Raw genomic sequence first — 19409 nt, 5'->3', positions numbered from 1 at the left:
CATGAGTTCACATACCTGAAAGAATACATTGCTTGATTGAAACCTTTAATCACTGATGCATACTTCGTTCACAGGATGTTGCAGTGCATGCCAAAATCATCCCCATACATTGAGGTGAACCGTGTACTATTGCACCAGGACTAATTATTTATCTGGGAATAATGGCTTCTTGTCCTTTTCTTCATACATGGCATTGACCAAGACATTCCATGTTGCCCTATAAATCCTTAGAAAATAGATAATTCTATATCCAGGTGCTTTTAGTTAGCCATCTTTATCCATTGGTCTGTTCAGTATCGTTCACATTTTGCATGTGTCCACCGCAGTCTACTGCGTGGGGCAGTGAGCCAACCCACTTCAGCAACTGGCTCCTCTCACTGTGATAGATGCCATTTTACTCTTTAATTTGTCTGAGTCCACAGACAGAATCTGTCTTATTATTTATACAGTTTTATATAGCATGGACATGGCATCGAAGAGCTCTACAAACAATGGAAGTAGTATCGGTACTTGAAAAGAACATGAGAATTTACTGCATAGTTAAATTAAGCGTTCACATAGGAACAACATAAAAATAGAGGCATGGAAAGAGGAGGTAGAGAAGTGGAGCCTAGCTGAAAGCGCTGCAATACGCAAAGGGGAGCAGCGAGGGCAGCGTAAATTTCCCATAGGAATGGCCTGGGACATGCTGCCGGAGACCTTCAAATCATGGGGTGGGACTGCACAACTGACAGCTGACCCTGCAAATGATACACCATAGACAATGGCGCAAGCCGCCTATGCTGCTAATGCACCACAGAATAGCTAGTGCATGGTTCAGAGCCACAGAAATCAGATGCACAAACAGCATATACAAGGTAACCTTGGAACTAGACGCTGAAAACAAAACTGTGTTGATTGTTAATGTTTACTGTTAAAAATGCAATAGATGCCTACTCTACAAATCTAGAATAGATACCAATCGTGATGCCCAGTTAGTTAACTGTGAGGTGGGGGGGGGGCGGGAGGGACCCAGGATTGTTTGATTGTACTAGAAGGGTATATGTACTACCTGTTAAAATTAGCATATACACTTAATAAATAGCGTGTGAAGATGTAACACGAATAGGACCAGTTATGTCCATGTATATAGTGGATCCAGGAGATGGCGACAACGTAGCAATATGGTAACTGTAACACTGGCATTATAACTGTATATGCATGCTCACGTATTGGAACAGGTGTTAATTGTATAGGTACATTCTCTTGAAAATCTCAGTTTGTTATAAAAAAAACATAGGAACAAAATGAGGAGAAGAAAAATATAATACAAGGAGATTTATTGGATGCAGTACTGTTAGCACTGTGATGCAGGGACCTAAACAGACGGGAGAAAGCAATACAGTGGAAGTAAAATATAATAATAGGAAAAATAAGTATTAGTGAGGGGAAGGAATTGTAAATATATAAAAAATACAGAGCCAAGGAGCATGTATTAGGTTCAACCATGTATAAGGAAACACATTTAGATTAGTCCGGAGTTCCAATATCTCTAGATAAGTAAGAGTTTGAGATCTTTCTTGAATATAGCCAAGGATTTGATGGTGAATAGGGCACTTGGGAGGGGCATTCCAGATTCTGGTAGCATTAACTCTGAAAGATTGAGCCCTTGTGTGTCCTTTCTTGAATTTCGGAGGTACTAGTAGAAATTTTCTCATGCTCCAAAGACAGTGAAGGCCACCTGACCGGATACGTTTGTTAGTTAAAGTATCAAGGAGTGCTGTCATGCTGTGTTAAAAAGCAATCTAACTACAATGAGGAGCCATTGAAGCATAAGTAAGTTTGGTGTTACATAGTCACATTTGCTGCTTTCAGTGCCAAAATTATCGTTTGCATGCAGCACTGCTTTAAGAGATGCAAGGTGAGTTTTGGGAATTCCAGTCAGGAGGGAATTACTGTAGTCCAGTCTGGACAGCACCAGAGACTAAACTAGAGTCTTTAGATCTTCATATGCAATGAGCGACAAATCTCCTTAAAAGCATCAACTGGAACCAAGCACTTTTGTCCATGGGGTTGATTTGAGATTTAAGGATGATTCTTTTGACCAGACTGGCCATCATAGATTTGGCTCGATCAATAAAACGTGAGTTTAGAGTCTAGGATATCACCACAATTTATACAGTATTTGGTTTATTGGCATGAGATGCTGAAATAAGGAGGAACTACAATTTAGTTTTTAAAAATTCTTTATTAAGTTTTAACTACTCCTTTACTCTTATACATTGGCTAATATTTTCCAATATCAAACCAGAATAGTCATTACCAGAATACGTCAATATTCTGCCTTCTCTTCCCTTTCTGCAAGGCGTTCAATAAATTTGAATCCAGAGTTCTACTACAACCCTTGATCATTGATGATCGAACGATTGAATAATTTGATGCAGTGTTTATCACTGTACACACATTCTTACTATGATTCGGTTTGAGCATTATCCTACTTGAGAGATCTACCTCTGTGGCTTAAGCTCCTATTCTGTTTCAAATGCTGATCTCTTGGCTACATCATGAAGCTGTTCTTCATCCACATATTGTGTTGTGGCCTATAACAAAGTATTTAACAGCAGTGTTTTGGCAAATTTCAACCTTTGTCCATCTTGTGTTTGGCCAGATGAGACCTGACAGCCCGTATGGGGAAAGGTCTTCATATAAATGTTTGTTCCAAAAACCTATCTCTGTGATAGGGCTGTGGTTGGTTCTCTAATGTCTCCGGACTCGCGCTTAATTTGTAATAGAAAAAAAAAGGGCAATCGTTGGAAGGCCACCACAGATTGCACCACCAATTGCCACTGCTGCCAGTGACAGTACCTGGATAACTACAACCCATCACGCTTTTACAAGTGTGATCGTTCAGACTGTTCAAAAAGCAAAAGGTTTGGGGATAAGGCTGCAAAAAGGGCCATTTCCACCATAAGCCAAAAGAAATGGGCCTACCTTTTTGGACACCTAAAGGTTCCCTCTTCCTTCCTCTACCATCATTTTTATCTCACTGATCAAGCTCACAGTAGGGTCAGAATGGAGTACTTGATAGTTCCGTGTGCCCCACAACAGTCGTAAACACTCTGCCCTGTAATTTGTGCAATTCTGGAAGATGACCCCTCCCCCTCTATCAGTAGGTTTAATAGATATTTATGGTTCTACTTGATCTCATTTAGAGCCCGTCTCTCCTGCCTTCACATGTTTTGGAAGGTCTTTCTATCGTTCATGTCAATGTCCTTTAGCACTGCCTTTTCAAAAGTGCTTGGGGGTTTTGTGGCCAGGAACGGGTCTAAGCTTTATTACAGGGATGGCCTAATGCAAGATCTCCTTCCAACGTATCACCTTTATCTGGTATGCAACACAAATCACACATCAGGGCCAGTGTCACACTAGATATAAGTGCCTTCCGCGTACATGGGTGAAGTTAGTTTGTGGTTGTCACAATTATTAAATTAGCTTTATGTCGTTCTGTGCCATTGGAGGTTTGGTGGAGAGAGCATTGCCAATCCTCTGTTTATTGCTAAGCTGCCTGCAGATCTCAGTCTGGATCTGAAGGGGCCTCCTGGTGGGGGTATATACTTCACCCTGCTGTGTAGCTGTCGGGCCTCCCCGCTACCTGTGCATCTCTTGGCTGGGAGAGCTGCTCCCTGGGCCTCGCCACTCACTGCCCGACTGTTGGACTTGGCCCTTTTTGCAGGGTCATCCCAAAACGTTTTGCCTTCCTCCTGTATTTGTTCTGAACTGTTGTTGGTGGTTTTGTGACTCTGTTTACTTTATCACTGCTGATCAGTGTTAAAGTGCATGTGCTCTCTATGGTAAGATTAGTCTACACCTGTTTGGCATATTTAATTTACCTATAAGGCCCTTGTACAGTGGTATCTCATATACCTAGAGCCAGTAAATTAAATGCTAATGGTGGGTTTGCAGTGCTGCGTGCGCCACCCACCAAAGTAGCCTTTCAAACCTGTCTCAGGTCTCTGCCACAGCAGGGCCTGTGCGCGCAGTTTACTGCTGCTGTGACATGGCACATAAAGTAGTTGCCACATCTGTGACTCCCCTTTTACTACATATCAGTCGCCCCTAAGGTAGGCCCTAGCTAGCTCTATGGGCAGGGTGCAGTGTAGGTAAAAGGTAGGACATGTGCCTTAACTGTGTGGCATGTCCTGGTAGTGACAAGCAGCCTATTTGGTTTCTCACTGCTGTGAGGCTGCCCGCTCATAGGAATGCATTTGTGATTCCCTGATATGTGCTTCCGTGGTAATTCCTGATCTGAGAGGGGTAGCGTTATCAAGGATGGTATGTGCTAAATAGTAGGGATAAATCCTGCTTATTGGTGAAAACCGATTTATTATCTCAATTTAAGAATGCCACTTTTAGAAGTTGTGCTACGCAAACAAATGATGGACGGAATGTTGAATGAATCATACATTCAACCCCAGTCAGGAGATCTAGGTTAATTCCATCGTTCTTTTGCTCACCATGCCACCCCAGTTTAGACCCAGCCATATGCAAATCAGTCTTGACCCTGTACCTCATGGGAACAGTCCAGACCGAAATGCCAAGCCAGGTCCTCACTGGACCGGAAACCAGCATCCTGGGACCGGTTTCTGGGTATCGCCCTTCATCAGCCAGGCTGGCTTGAATCCAGTGGCATAGTGAGCAAGGGACCAACGTCTGGGCATACCCATCCCACTTAGGGTGAAAAGTGCTACGCAAACAAATGATGGATGGAATGCTGAATGAGTCATACATTCAACCCCAGTCAAGAGATCTGGATTAAATCCATCATTCTTTTGCTCACCTTTAAGTGGGGTTTCATGTATGCGTGTACAGCTAAGTATGTGTGTTTATTAGTATACTTAAGCTTGATTCTGCATGAGAATATGTGAGTCACGGTGAGTGAGTGTGAATCAGCAAGCTAGAATAAGTGTGTTTGGTAAAGGATGCAAGGAAACTACAATGAGTACCACTGATTGCCAGGATGTAGTATTGAGCAGACATAAGCATGTTTCTGCCTAGCCTGACAGATGATCTTCAGCGAGAGGGTATTGGCATAGGAAGTTATGGGTTTACCGTCGTAAGTGCATTTTGAGAGGAATGTCTAGGAGCTTATTGGGGAGGGGGGATGTTTGTGTGTGTGTGTGTGTAGGTGTAGATATCAATATAGATCTGGCATAGTGATGTCTCAAAAAAGACCATGCATCCAAACAGAGCTGAATTCAGAAGGATGTTACCAGCCAGCACTGGGAGGACACTGTCTGAGATCAGATTCCAAACAAAGCTTCCAACAAGTGTTACGGTACCCACGCCACCATGAACTATGTGCACCCACAATTCCACTGCCATACTGAGCTACAACAGTGCATGATCTATACACCTGCGCGAAAGGGAATACATCACAATTAAAAAGCGTGCTCCAGGTTGATTTCTGAACAAGTTATATCTGAATAAGTTAAGTTTCATGCCTCCCCTGTGCTACAATTTACAGTAAGCAGCCTGCCTTGGTGGCATGATGTGTAGGCAGTGACTCCACGTAACTGGGGAATCAGGTAGGGGAACGTGGTTGTGTGGTGTGTTTCAGATGAAGTAGGCCAATCCAAAATAGGAATGAACTTCAAACGCAGTTTTTGAGGACCCTTAGGGAAGGGGGGGATAACATTCTGTATCTAGTCTGGCTATGATGCCCTTTGACAGTTCACCTCTTTTGCTCTGCTACCGCAAATTATTGTGGATGACTGCCCACCTTTTCTAGCTTTGGCAAGTTCCGTGCAAACTTAAAAGTAGCACCTATCATGAAACATACTGACGCACACAATGTAGATGCATCTCGCAACAAGAAACCCATAACATGAAACCGGTGGTGCGAGAGTATCCTCTTCTACAGCACCAAAGCAGGACCGCGTCAGGATCACCCCTGCTTTACATAAAGGGAGGTGGTTGCCATGGATAGTATCAGTTGGAAGTCTGAGCTTGCAGCCCTGCTCATCACAGTGTAATCCCCGGAGCCTGGCGTTGTCAAGTGATTTAATTAATACACAGACAGAAAAAAGGATGCTCTGGGCTAGAGCAGTCAGCTCTGCAGCAGATACAGGGAACTACCTCTGCATCCGAAATCCATGGAAGCAGTACCACATGCCACACTCTGGAACAATTAAACGGCACACAGCCAGATGGGCAGATCACGGCTGAGGTCCCAGTTGGACCGTGAATCCCACTCTTCACTTACGAGGTGAAGCAGACAGGATCCCCACAGGACCTTGCTCCCTTCATGCACTCTCTTCTTCCTCACAGGGTCCTCTGGTCTTGGCAGGCAGGCAGATGCTGGGTGCTCCAGGGCAAGTGGCCTTGATTCTCCAAGTTAATGTCTCATTCCGCAGGGAGGCTAGAAGACCTTGGTACCCATTCCTCTCACAACGGGCAGAAGTAACGCCAGTGTTGCCTCCTTTGAAGTGCCCACGACGCTGTACTGCCCTTTGGCCAAGAAGCATTCTGTCACAGCAGGAGTTATTCCAATCTTGATAGCCCCGCGACATAGCTCTCGTGAGTGACTACTGATATATGCCTAACAAAAGGTTACAAAGGCCTCAGCCAGCCTCCTCTTCATAATTCTCTGCAGTGTTCCCCTTTATAAGTCCCATCATCTCTCTGACAGTGTGCCAAGGGCACAGTGATCAGTGAGTCTTTCGAAGGCATAGGAGAGCCTGACTCTCCCTTCCTCGTGTGTCACCACCCAGCTCTCACAAACATTGGCTCCACAAATCTGTCGGGGATGGTTCCTCTGCCTTCATCTACCTTTCCAGCGCTCTGTTCCCAATATGGAACCTACAGACCTCCCATGTTCTGAACCACACACACATTCCAGCATGCACATGCAAGCACATGCCACACTGCAGAGCGCTACATACTAACATGATGTATGCCAAGGGCGAGTTAAATACATATCAGCGAGCTTTCCATGAGTGGGTAGGTAGGCCCCACTCTAGTGACGCAAGTAAAAAGGCCAATCACTATTAAAATAAGCATTGTCAATGCCAATAGGTCTCGCTGTATACTGGAGTTTAGTGTGTAGATAGTAAAAAGTAGTGTTAGGAGACACTGCTGTTGTATAGTGGTGTGCAGTATAGATTTGTAATGATATTTGTTCTTGCATTTGTGAAAGTGAGGGCTCTTGGCTTTGTAAATTGTATTATTTTTTACTAGAGGAGTTGCAGCACTGTCTAGAGGACTTAAAACGAGGCATTAGCAATGGGACCAGAGAAACTGTTAGCAGCACTGGCTATAGAACTTAGACTGAAGAATTACTGACTGGACCAGAGAAGTAGCTAGCAGCACTGCCTAGAGGACTAAGAATGAGGAATGACTGATGGGAACTGAGACAGTTTAAAAAGTAAAAAGGCTTTCCTGTGTTCTCCTTTGTTTGTACTTCTCATGCAAATCTGTGTTCCAAACATAACTCCTCATTAAGACAAACTTACTAAAGATAGGGATGACTTTCATGTGATATAATTACATGGATAAATGTTTAACCATAAAGCATATAAACAGCATCTGTGAATACCTGTGTTTACATGCCATGGCACATCTCCCCTTTTTAACAGTTTTTAGGTCTCGCTGAGGTCAGCGCATGCGCTGGCTCGGAGAGACCTTTTGGAGATGAGTTTTCAAAGTGCTGCTAGGTGGTCTAGCGCTTGCATGCACGCTCGTGTGAACACGCGAACCGCTAGCCTTCAGCAGCACTTTGAAAACTCGTACTTTAGCGCGTCATCGCGATCGCAATCACTTTAGCTTTCAGAGCGATCGCGATGACTCTCGCTTTTACGGCCGCGCCACGTTACTTTTACTGCCACGAGGCCAATGCTTGTTTAAATCACTGTAAGTGTGAATTCAGCAGCAGCCAGCGCGCGCCACTCATTTTCAAAAGGGCTCGTCCCTCTCGCGGGTCCATTCTGATTGTGTTTGGCACGGTTTTGCCACTTAATGCAGTTCCCCTTTAAGAAGGCAGGTCTACTCTTAGCAAACCCCCGACTCTATTGGAGGACCGGTCCGCCAACGTGTCTGTCATGGCAGCCCTCCTGTGCAGCGGATTTCCTGGTCATACACAACAGGAGAAAGAAATCTCTTCCTTCCCAGCACGTCGTACGAGTAATGTTTTGACAGATGTATATAAAGAGACCAGCTGTCGGTCTCTTCTTTTGCTTCTTTTATTTTGCTTTTTATTTCACAAAGAAGGTGAGGCGCAAGTGAAATTTACTTTCTACATGTTCGTGTGCTCTTTCATCAAATTGTTGAATTCCCGTTAATCCATGTCACATGCATGTAATGTCTTTAATTGTGAGCGTAATGCGCTTATTTTCTCAGTCAGTCTTTTGTAAGACTTGTCACATTGTAAGCTGTCACCGTTTTACACTGTGAGCTCTGCTTGTCTGTCTAGCTTGAGATAAATCGCCCCTCCCTTAAGGTTTCACGGTTCTCTCTCACCCACGAATGAATGAGCTGGCCGGGGATGCTCGTGTTTTCAGTGCACGGAATTGGCAATTTTTGAATGATGTCTCAGTCTTGTAGAAAGAGCAGTCGCGCAGAGCTAGGTCCGAACACCTAACCTCTCAAACATTGCATATCAGAGTTCCCTACTTTTTACAACTGTGCTCTCTTGAACGCAACGCCTGCGCGTAAAGACTGTTGCAGACAAATTAACAGGGAGAGAGCCGAGCCAAGGGTCTGGTCAGGCATGGCCCCCGTACAATTGTAGTACCATGTAATAATTCATGCAACAAACGCAGAGTATGATAAATGCTCATTAAAATAAAAATTATTTCTTTAGCGTGCGGTAAAGTGTCACCATAGTACTTCACATGATATCGCTTCATTGAGAGCATTTTTTTAAAGTTATCGTTTCTAAAACATGAACTTACAAATATTCATGTCCTCCCCTTCCCCCAACACACACACGATAAGAACTGAGGCTAGTTAGTTGTCATTTGCGCCATGTATATGGCCTACTTTCTTATTTTTTATGGAACGAGATTATCCTCTGTTAAATCAAACACAAGAGATAGTTGTCTAGAATCACACAATTTGGTCAAGCAGGCCATACAATGCCTAGCGAATTTTCTGGGGCTTAGCTGCCATTGGGAGCTTGCAGCAAGGGGTTTCACCTTAGCCTCTGTGCCTAATGTGGTACCTTGGAGATTGGTGTCAGTGGCTCCGTGAGGGGAGAGTATTATCCTAGTGCAAAAGGAAGGAGGATTACAGGCCTCTGGCTGTACTCCAGGAAACAGATATTGTTTAATGCATAAGGGAATAGTTACCAAATGTCCACCAGAGGCAATACTGTGAATGGGAGTTAAGGAATAGGAACTGCAGCTTTTATTCAGTATGATCAAGTCAATGTGTCCACTGGTTCATTCAGTGAATGGGACCGACTGACTGTCTTTGGTAAAATGTCCTAGATAAACAAATGGACTAATTCCTGCACACAATACCTATCAGACTCTCACCCCTTTGGGACCTGGTTCAAAGAGGTCTCTCTTTTCTGATGGAGGCAGCTCAGTAACTTTAAAATAACTTCTTACCAGGGGGTCTTTTAGAATGAGACTAAGAATTCCTTTTAAATAGAGGCTCTTGTTCGGGTTGCAGGACTCCAAGAATAATTAATAGTGGAAGGACTTTCAGTGCTCCATGCTCCTAATGGAGAGGTTCTGTTCTACCAACAAGTATTGGCACAATGTGACCGATTAACTTTCACAATGCTTGTTTTACAGTAATAGCCCTATTATCTTCTTTGAAGCTTTGAAATGGCAGACTGTTCACCAGGTCTTTTTGTTTCTTAATCTACACAACTGTGCAGCTACAAGCAAAGCGCTTGATGTGGGGGAGTCCGTCGGGTAGCGCTCCAATGTGGAATTTGATTGAGCCCTAGTCTTTGTTGAATACATTCTGTGCAGAATGAAAATGGAAACCTTGAACACATCCGCACCTGCAAAGTTAAAGCTAGTTGTGTCTCTTTGTCTATGCTGTATGTAAGTCTGAACTACAGTTGTCACATCATGTCTGTTATATTTCAAACAACTAGCATGATGGCGCTCAGACTTTCAGAACAGACTGCAGGCGTACTTGTGCATTTTGTTGTGTGTAACAGTGTAATATATGCTATATGGCAAGGGTTTGGAGTGGTAAGTGCGGTCCAGACACACAGTCTGATCATGTTTTGGTGAACATGTTGCGGCTGGGTGTGATAAGTGACAGGGTACGCTTCATGCCAGTGTTTTTAAAATATCTGCTGTGTGTGTCATTGCATGGGGGGGTGAATGCTGTCCTTTCTTTCAGAGGTTGGTATGGCTTCTCCATCTGTGGAAACGAGACTTTGCTGATTGTCGTTTATGTATTTGTTGAGCCATTGCTTTTATGGCCTACATGGAAGCAAAGCAAAGTCGTTTTGTACTTTCCATACCTTGCTGTGGAGAGAGTTCCAAAGTTTGCTCGTGTGAGCTGAAAGTGAGTAACTTCCAAGTCTGGTTTGTTGAAGCATGCACTTTAATTCGTAAGAGTCTGTTAGAATGAAGCCTGTGTCTAGGACAGAGGGTCTGATATTTTTGATGTAGGCATCCTCGGTCCAATTTCTTAGAGTGCGTTAGGCACAGTGCCTTGAACATGTTCCAATTAAACTGCAAGTCCGTGCAGAGGCAAGAGGGTTGAATAGTGTGATGCCAGGGTTCATTATGTTGGAGTAGCTTGGCCGCTGAGTTTTGCCCCCATTGCAATAGCCCTTCGCAGACCATTTTTCTGTGGCCTACTGGCGTCACTGATGTAAAGTATTGCTGCAATAACAGCCAGACCCTGGTGCTGTCATTGGTTCCCCATGTCGAGTGTGTGTATGGCTGCTGGATGTGTGGGAGATGTATGGTTACAAAACAGTGTGCAGTGAGTCTGAGTTCTGGGACTTGTAGGATCCATTTTGCATGGCCCCTGGTTTAGCAAGTCACAAGTTGCAACCCTTCCACTTACCAACATGCCCCATTTTCCAGACTTAAGCCCGGCGCCAATAATAAACACCGTGCTGTTCTTTAAAAAACATTCTCTCTCCGCTTTACTACCAGCCGCCGAGTTACATGTAGATTTGTTGCTTTATCTTGAAGCAATCACACTGCCCTCCGTCCCACGAGAAGCCAGCATTGTTACGTGGTGGGTGGGTCAGGGATTCATTTAAAACCAGCATTGGCATAGCCAATAGGTCTCGCCTTTGGAACCTTATAAGTGTTTAGCCATGCAACAGTTGATGTCGTTGCACCAAGGATATTGTGCTGCATAACTAAATACATATAAGGTCCCAAAAGCGAGACCTATTGGCTATGCCAATGCTTGTTATAAATTCTCCTAACTCTTTCTCTGTCTCCTCCCCTGTACTTTGCTAATTTCACTGCACTAGCCCCGGCCCCAACCCCTCTGTGTCATGGTGTATTCTCTTGAAATGTTATTCATCATGGGCTTCGGACCCTCCTCTCCCGCGGATGTTGTGTAGTCCGACAAGGACGAGGCAATTCTTGTAATTGCATTTATATAGCGGTTACTACCCCTGATGAGGTGTTGAAGCGCTTTTTGGCGGGTAGCATGCTACTCCGAAACCCAAACGGGAATAGTGTAGGGAAATATGAAATTAATTTGAGTGGTGGACATATTCGTCTGTTATTTGGATTAATAAGGAATAGTGGAGGGACCTCAAGACATGGCTCTTCGACTGAGCCGCCTCCCCACCCCCAGCGCCTTTGGACCCTCACAGGTGAGTAGCGTGCGTTATAAACCCCTGATTGATTAATTGATTGATATATCTGTGTTATTTCGATGCAAAAGTACAGCCCACCATTGCCCCTCGTACCGCTGCCCTCTTTTGGAATGACCGGAGGACAGGTAAGTCTGAGGTTCCAGGAAACTTGGAGGGCAATGATAGGTTTCCTCAAATGTTGTTCCTTACTCACAGGAGCAAAAGGCGAACTACATTTCAAAGCCACTGTCCATGATGTCATTTTAAGACTGCGCTGTATTGGGATCCTGTCAATCGAAGTACTATTTTTTGCATAGTTGACTGTTGTCTAGGCGCTAGCTTTTCCATGTTGATTAAATCAGCAGCAATCCGAGCTGCCATGACATGGGTGCACTAGACTGAGAGATCCCTGGTGCATATAATTTCCTCTCAACTTTTGTTTCTTGGACCGCTTAGGTTTTTATTGCTCTTTTTATTTGTGCCACGTGGCCTTTTTCTTTACCCAGGTGAGTTATTCATAAATCTCCATATAATAAATTCTACTATGTCAGAAAATCGAAAGATGTATGATTGCATGAAATATCTTACAGATTTTCCATGTGGCATCTTTGTACACAACTGTAAGTCTTTTTTTTTTTAATTTTTTGTATTTCTCAGAGTCCTACTCAAACATTTCAGAATGGCTACGAGTCCGATACTGACAATGGCTTCAGCTCCAGATACTTCCGGATTATTGAAAAGCTGAAAGACAAGGAGCTGCAGCTCCTGGAAATTAACAGAGAGAACGAAGATCTCCAGATAAAGGTACTTGCACTGTGTTGAACTTTTAATTCATGAAACTGATAAATGGGCGCGTTTCTTCTGTCTTATTTAGCTTTTGAGATTAGGGTTTGGTCTACATTTTTCCTCGTCTCTCTCATTAATCAGAAAGCAGCCTCAGAAAAAGGCATCTGGGTACTGGTAAAATTGAAGTTTTTTTAGTGACTACACCCCGTCATTTAAATTCTCACTCCATATTCTCTGGGGAAAAAACATGAAGGTAGCAGTGTATTGTAGCTGATCTGATGAATGCATGCCTGGTGTCACGCTGGGGAGTAACTCAGGCCTCTGCAGTTGAGGCGGCCCCAACCCTTCAAGGCGCCCAATACAGCCCAAGGACAATGAATACCTGATATAGAAGACTCTGGGGCCCCTCGTCACGTCCTGCAGGGGGCCCCATCATGTGCATTACGCCACTGGTAGCCCTAATCCATCCACCTCCCAGCACTTTGGAGCAATATTTTACCAGCACGTGAGGATAGTAAAGATTTTTTTCTTAGCAGCTGGTTGCCATGGTAACCAAAAGCAATGAGTCTTAACACTGACCACGAAACTGGTGAGGACCTGTTTGCAGAGCAGCAAGCTGTGATGTCTCGGACGCTCTTCTGGGTAACACATGCTTGTGGAAATATGACTCCACGTGCCGGTTGAATTGATTGTAGACTTTTAACCCAGCCAGGTTTGGCCAGTAGTAAGTCCAGGGTTAACGTCCTTCACAGAAGTAGGCATAAGCAGAATTGTTCGAGATTTCATCATAGTTGTATTCTTTCTCCTAGACAGGGCCACTAGAATTATGCGATTGTGAGGCTGCTGCATTTGCCACATAATCCATCATCTGCTGAATGATCTGCACATTTTCACAAAAGAAAATTTTACTTCCAGCGTAAACGGTTCAAAAGTTACTAAGATGCAATGGCAAGGCAAGTGTTGCTTTGCAGCAAGAGGCCCTTTTCAAAGCTGGGCTGATCACCTTTCTGATGCTTATTGCTATATTTGGGTATTACGGCGGTGTTTGAGGTGTAACCAATGTACAGACAGTGTTAACAAGTTTAACAAGCATTTGCAATGCAATCGGTCTCGCTTTTTGGACCTTATATGTATTTAGCTATGCAGCACATTAGCCTGGGTGCTGAAACAGCTACTGTTCTTTAACTTGGAGGGAAAGTAAGCACCAAGCTGCGGAACACGCCAGGTATGGGAACACATGGAGAGAAATATTGCCCATAAGTGGAAAATGTTATACCCTAAAGCTCTGTTTTTGATATAAAATCTGGGCCTTCTTAGGCCAGACCACTGTGCAAAACTCTTCCAAGCAAGCACTAACCTGTGGTGTAGCAGCTCCCGGTGTGCTGTGCTGCAAGGCCTCGTCTGGGTATGAAGTGCTTCCAAGCAAGCACTATCCTGTGGTGTAGAAGCTCACGGTGTGCTTTGCTGCAAGGCAATGTCGGGGGTATGAAGTGCTTCCAACCAAGCACTACCCTGTCGTGTAGCAGCTCCCAATGTGCTGTGCTGCAGGCCCTTGTCAGGGGAATCAAGTAATTCCTACCCAGCACTACCCTGTGTGTAGCATGCTCCAATGTGCTAATGTGCTGTAGGGTTTGTGGGGGCATGAAGTGCTTCCAAGCAAGCACTACCCTGTGGTGTAGCATGCTCCGGTGTGCTAATGGGATGCAGAGCCTTGTCGGGGCATGAAGTGCTTCCAAGCAAGCACTTGCCTGTGATGCAGAAGGAGAAATCCTGTGTTTCCTTTTTATGGTCTGGCTTGACAGCGCAGCTGTCGCCAGCCAATTATGTGAGAACCACTAGGAGAGGGGGTTTTGCTCCGCCCACATGTTGGGAGTCAGGAGTACATATTTCTTTTAGGCAGAAGTTGTTTGCTTCCACACAAGTGCTTGCCCTCCACGCAGCTGTGATTATTTTATTTAAACAGCATCCTTAGGTTGAACTTTCAGGGGCACATACATTACATTGTAATGCTATTGAGGTGTCTTGGATAACTAGATAGTTTATGGTGTTTTGCTCTGGCAGCAGCACAGATAGGAGAGCATTCATTAACCTACATGGATTTTTAAGTCTGTCTTGACAGCGCGTTAGTAAGCGTGACCTATTGGCATTGCCAACGCTTGTGCTAATTTTTGTTTCCCGTTTTGTGATGCCCTTGCTCCTGGTATGGTGCTGACTGTCTTAGGTGGTTTTGTCATCTAAGTTGCAAGGATGCAGTCTCTGGTGGCCTTGTAGAAGTATTTTACCTGGTCCTGATGGTACTATAGGCTCTGAAGGATGGTAGCAACTTACAGGATCGTACAATCTCAGGCTAAAATGTGACTATCAAGCTTTAAGTTTAAGAGATAAGGCTAGGTGGTCAGTTGCTCGTAGGCTGATTAGTGGAATGATCTTCCTCCTGATCTGAGCCTGCTGAGCAGCTCCAAGAAGTTCTGGAAACAGTTGAAGGCCGTGCTGTTTTAAATGTAATACTTTCCATAGCTTTTTCTCTGGTTAGTGCCTATTATGACCGAGTTAATGTGCTAAATTAATTTATTTGACTTGACTCTTTCAGTATTGCAGTGATGTAGTCGAACATCACCAAGATATTGAGATGTGCTGAAGGATGCTTTTCAGATTAAATAGTGTAGTGTTGGTGAGGCAGTTGAGCTAAGTTGCATTGACTTTAGAATGAATGAGAATCTAAACAAACTAGACTTCAGCAAAATAGATGTGGAAATATTTTAAATTAAATAGCAAGAACCTCAATGCCGGAATCTTAAGTTTAAAATATATTTTGTACCGAATAAATTGTACATCTCCCAGTAAGGATTTGCAAGACGCTACCAAAGTCTTACAATTAAGACATTGCTAGGGCTAAAGCATGTATTATGTCTGTGTATTGAGTACCTGTTGTAAATTTGCCCTTTGTGCATGGTCACCCCAACATTTTCACCTTTTTCTGAACCCTATTTTTGGTAGAATTATGACTCTGCACTGTGACACTGCTAGTCCAGTTCAAAAAGTAAGTTTATTGAAGCACAGGAGAATATCAATACAGAAAATAAAATAATAATAAGACAGAAAAAAAGAGACATGTCATACAATAAAACAAATCAATTATTGATGAACACAAGGGTAACAATGTAAGTCGTCCAACTGTGATATATGAGAGAGGATTAACAATGATTCGTAAAGAATCGGTAAACAAAAAAGAACTGCAATTTATGTTAGAATGTGCATTGCAAAGTAAAACACAAATAACTCGTATAATATCAATAGGAGAGAATTCATGGAGGTTTAGTCACTTCTTGTTGAGAGGGGTTGAATAACAGAGCGCGTCGAGCACTTGCATCAATAAATATTGTAACAGGCGACCATAGATTCAAATGTTTGGATGCCATGTGTGATGGGTAAACAAAAGTAGTGTCCAATCTATGATTGTAACAGACAGCATACCACCATGCTTGATATGACCATTTAGTAAAGTCTTTCCAATTCTTAGTTATTTGCTGAAAGGCAACTGCCAACAGTAAATCTATTATTTTTGCATTGGAACTACACTCTGCCCAAATAGAGGATAAACTGCCTAAAAAGACGTGTGGCAGAAAGGGGGTGAGAGGAACCAAAAATTAAATTAATTTGGGACCATACCTTTTCCCAGAAATTGTGGACAAATGTACATGTGAGAAGTAAATGATATAAGTCAGCATGTGGGGTTGAACAAGTCCAACATGCATCCGAGAGGTCAGAGTATCTTGCAGTAAGAGTGAGCGGGGAAAGTAGGAGCCTATTATATATGAAAAAGAGTGTCTGTATAGTGTTCGCAGCTCTAGAGGATTTCCTGAGTTTAAGCCAAATTCTATCCCAAAACTCCACAGGCCAAGAGACTTCTAATTATTTTTCCCAAGACAGTTCTATTTTAGATTTTTCTCTCGGAGTGAATGAGCTATGTAAGAATTTATATATGGTCGAGGCATTAGAGTGTTTAACTAAAAGAGTGCGTAGTTTCCCTGCAGAGGATGGTTCACAAGGAGCAGAGTGAGAAGAGATTGTGTAATGTAGGGATGCATCTCGAAGAGCCTGTGTTAAAAGGGAATATTTAGAATGGAAAGATGTAGGCATATGAAAGGAGTCCCTGACCTGTGAAAAGGATATAATCTCATCCTGCACAAATAATTGATGTACCCAAATCAAGCCACGTTGCCTCCAAGACTTCCAAAATATAGGTTTATTGTTTATTAAAATATTAACGTTGTGCCATATGGTAGAGTTAAGAAATGAGGTCCAATCATTAGAATTCGAGGAGGAAACGGATGACAAAATCTTAGAGGTATGTTTAATTACAGGAGTAGATATAGATTGTGGTTTACGTGTAAAAGACAAATATTCTTGAAATGAGAATGGGGAGATGGACTGTTCAAGCGTGGCCCAAAGAGGACAATTAATGAGAGTTTCAGAGAGCCATCTCGAGGACTGATGCAGTAAAAAGGACTTATGATAAGTAGGAAAATCAGGGAAATTTACCCCACCCTCTGATTTTGGGCGAATTAGTTTTGAGATAGACATACCTGATTTTTTCTTATTCCATAGAAAGGAGGACAAAATGGAATTGAATTTCTTAAAGTATTTTAAGGGGACAGACAGAGGGATATTAGAAATTGTATATAAAATTATAGGAGACATCATTTTAATAGTATCTAGACGACCCCACCAAGACAAGTACAAAGGATGCCATTTCGATGTCAGTGAAGACCACCGAAGTGTGCAATTTTTCAAAAAACAACGTGATATTGTTCCTGAGATTGAGGGGGTAAAATGCATACCTAAATATTTAATGAATTGGGGACTCCATGTGAAACCTGAAGTGGTAAAGTCCGCTTTAAAAGTATATTTTGTTAGAAGCAGAATTTCACATTTATCTCTATTTAATTTATATCCAGAGACTGATGCAAAAGAATCAACCTCTTCCAGGGAGGGGAATTTGGGGTAGTGAAAGAAGCATAAGCTGCCATCTTAACGTTAGTCTCTTTGAAAGTGAAACCATGAATATTATCATTTTGATGAATTCTTAACAAAAAAAACACCAGGGCAAGATTAAAAAGAAACTGAGAAAGTGGACAACCTTGTCTAACACCTCTACCAAGCGGAAAATAGGAAGATATTCCACCGTTTGCACAAACAGCCGCTCTCGGATTAGAATACAAAATAGAAATCAAAGCAATAATTTGTGGGCCAAGGCCAAACCATTTAAGTGCATGAAAAAGATGGAGCCATTCAACTCTGTCAAATGCTTTCTCTGCATCTAGAGCTATTGCAGCTAATGAATGTGAAATGTGTGAAGGTTTGGACAGGACATAAAAAAATAAGCGGGTATTGTCTGTAATGAGGAGTCCCTTGACAAAACCAGATTGTTCTGTTCTTAAGAGGTCCGGTAGGTGAGATTCCAAACGTAAGGCTAGGGTTTTTGAGAAAATGTTATAATCAATATTAACCAAAGAAATAGGTCGGTTATTTTTACAGTGTTGTGGATCCTTACCATCTTTAGGTATGAGGCAAATAAGTGCACCAGAAAAAGAGCCAGAAGACTCACCTGATTGTAAAAAACCATTTATGAGAGCATGAAGTTTGGGGATCAGTAAATGTGCAAAATGAGTAAAAAAAACTCGACAGTAAAACCGTCTGGGCCAGGTGCTTTTGTCTTTTTTAAGTGTGTGCAAAGCAGTAAGAAGTTCCTTTTGTGTAAGGTATAATTCTAAAAGTGAAAGATCTGGGTGTGGTGATTAGAAAAGTGAGCAATAGAATGGTCAGAGGAAGTGACATTGCTAGTCATTCGCACTTCTTGTGTGCTCTGGTCCTGAAATGGTATAGGTGAAATTAATTTCACTCTATTTATTTAGAATCCTGTTAGGCTATATTAACTGGCACCAAAAATCTACCAATTGCTTGGTGATTAAACGCCAAACGTGGGCTGCAGTGTATATTTAGATCACCCATATATATGACAAAAACCTGTTGCTGTCAGGAGCACCATTGTGCTTGGCTGGGCTGCAGTAACACGTGCCTAGAAAAGGTGCATCTACCATGCAATTTCCCCTCTTTTCTTTTTTCCTTCATGTATGTACAGAAATGCAGAGCCTGTTCGAATTTCCTGACTTTATTGCCCCTGAATTTTGGTGGCAAAGGCCTCTTCATGACTTGCAATCCCCTTCACAATACCTTCTAGTCGCACCAGGAGCAAAAATCTGTATCCTTTGGAGATTGTGCTTTATCAGTAGCTGCTGCAAAAATGTTGAATTTACTATTGTCAGTCCTGTCCTGTGAATCTTCCCTCATTCAGTTTATAAAGCTTCTTAAAACACATTTCTTTGAATCTGTAGGACCCACCACATTAATCTGGTTCCTGGTTATTCAGCACCATGAAACCTGATTATACGTGTGCTATGTAAATAATCATTGACATAACCTAGCCCTGCTTAGAAGGCATGCGACCACTCCCTATTTAAGAATGCAGAGCATTACCCACCCAAATTAGAGTTGTTTGAAAATTAGAAGAAATGGTATATGTTGATAACAACTTAGCTGATTTTAATAGTCACAATAGTGGCACTTGTTCTAATGTCCCTGCACAACTAAATAGCAACCCAATGATGAAATTAATAATTTACTTCTGTAGCACCTGTATCCTATACATACAGAAATCACGGAACTCGCAATGTGCCTTTTGGGTGGTGAACAAAAGCAAATCTCCAATATGATAACTGGGCACTGAGTAAAAACTGGACATCTGATATAATACGAATACGTACATAAGACTTCATCAGACTATGTGATA

The 19409-nt window shown here is 42.7% G+C and overlaps 1 protein-coding gene across 2 annotated transcripts in view; it reads left to right on the top strand.

Annotated features, from left to right (window-relative positions):
- Positions 1-19409, top strand: part of CCDC68 (coiled-coil domain containing 68) — a 167100-nt gene that overhangs the window by 29041 nt on the left and 118650 nt on the right. For both annotated transcript variants that reach the window (XM_085629985.1, XM_085629992.1), the window contains exon 4: positions 12431-12577. In XM_085629985.1, coding sequence (XP_085486111.1) covers positions 12431-12577 — 147 coding nt within the window. The remainder of the gene's footprint in view (positions 1-12430; positions 12578-19409) is intronic.

Source organism: Triturus cristatus, chromosome 2_1 (assembly GCF_964204655.1).
Source record: "Triturus cristatus chromosome 2_1, aTriCri1.1, whole genome shotgun sequence".
In the NCBI taxonomy this organism is placed as follows: Eukaryota; Metazoa; Chordata; class Amphibia; order Caudata; family Salamandridae; genus Triturus; species Triturus cristatus.
This window is presented reverse-complemented; position numbering and strand designations above follow the sequence as displayed.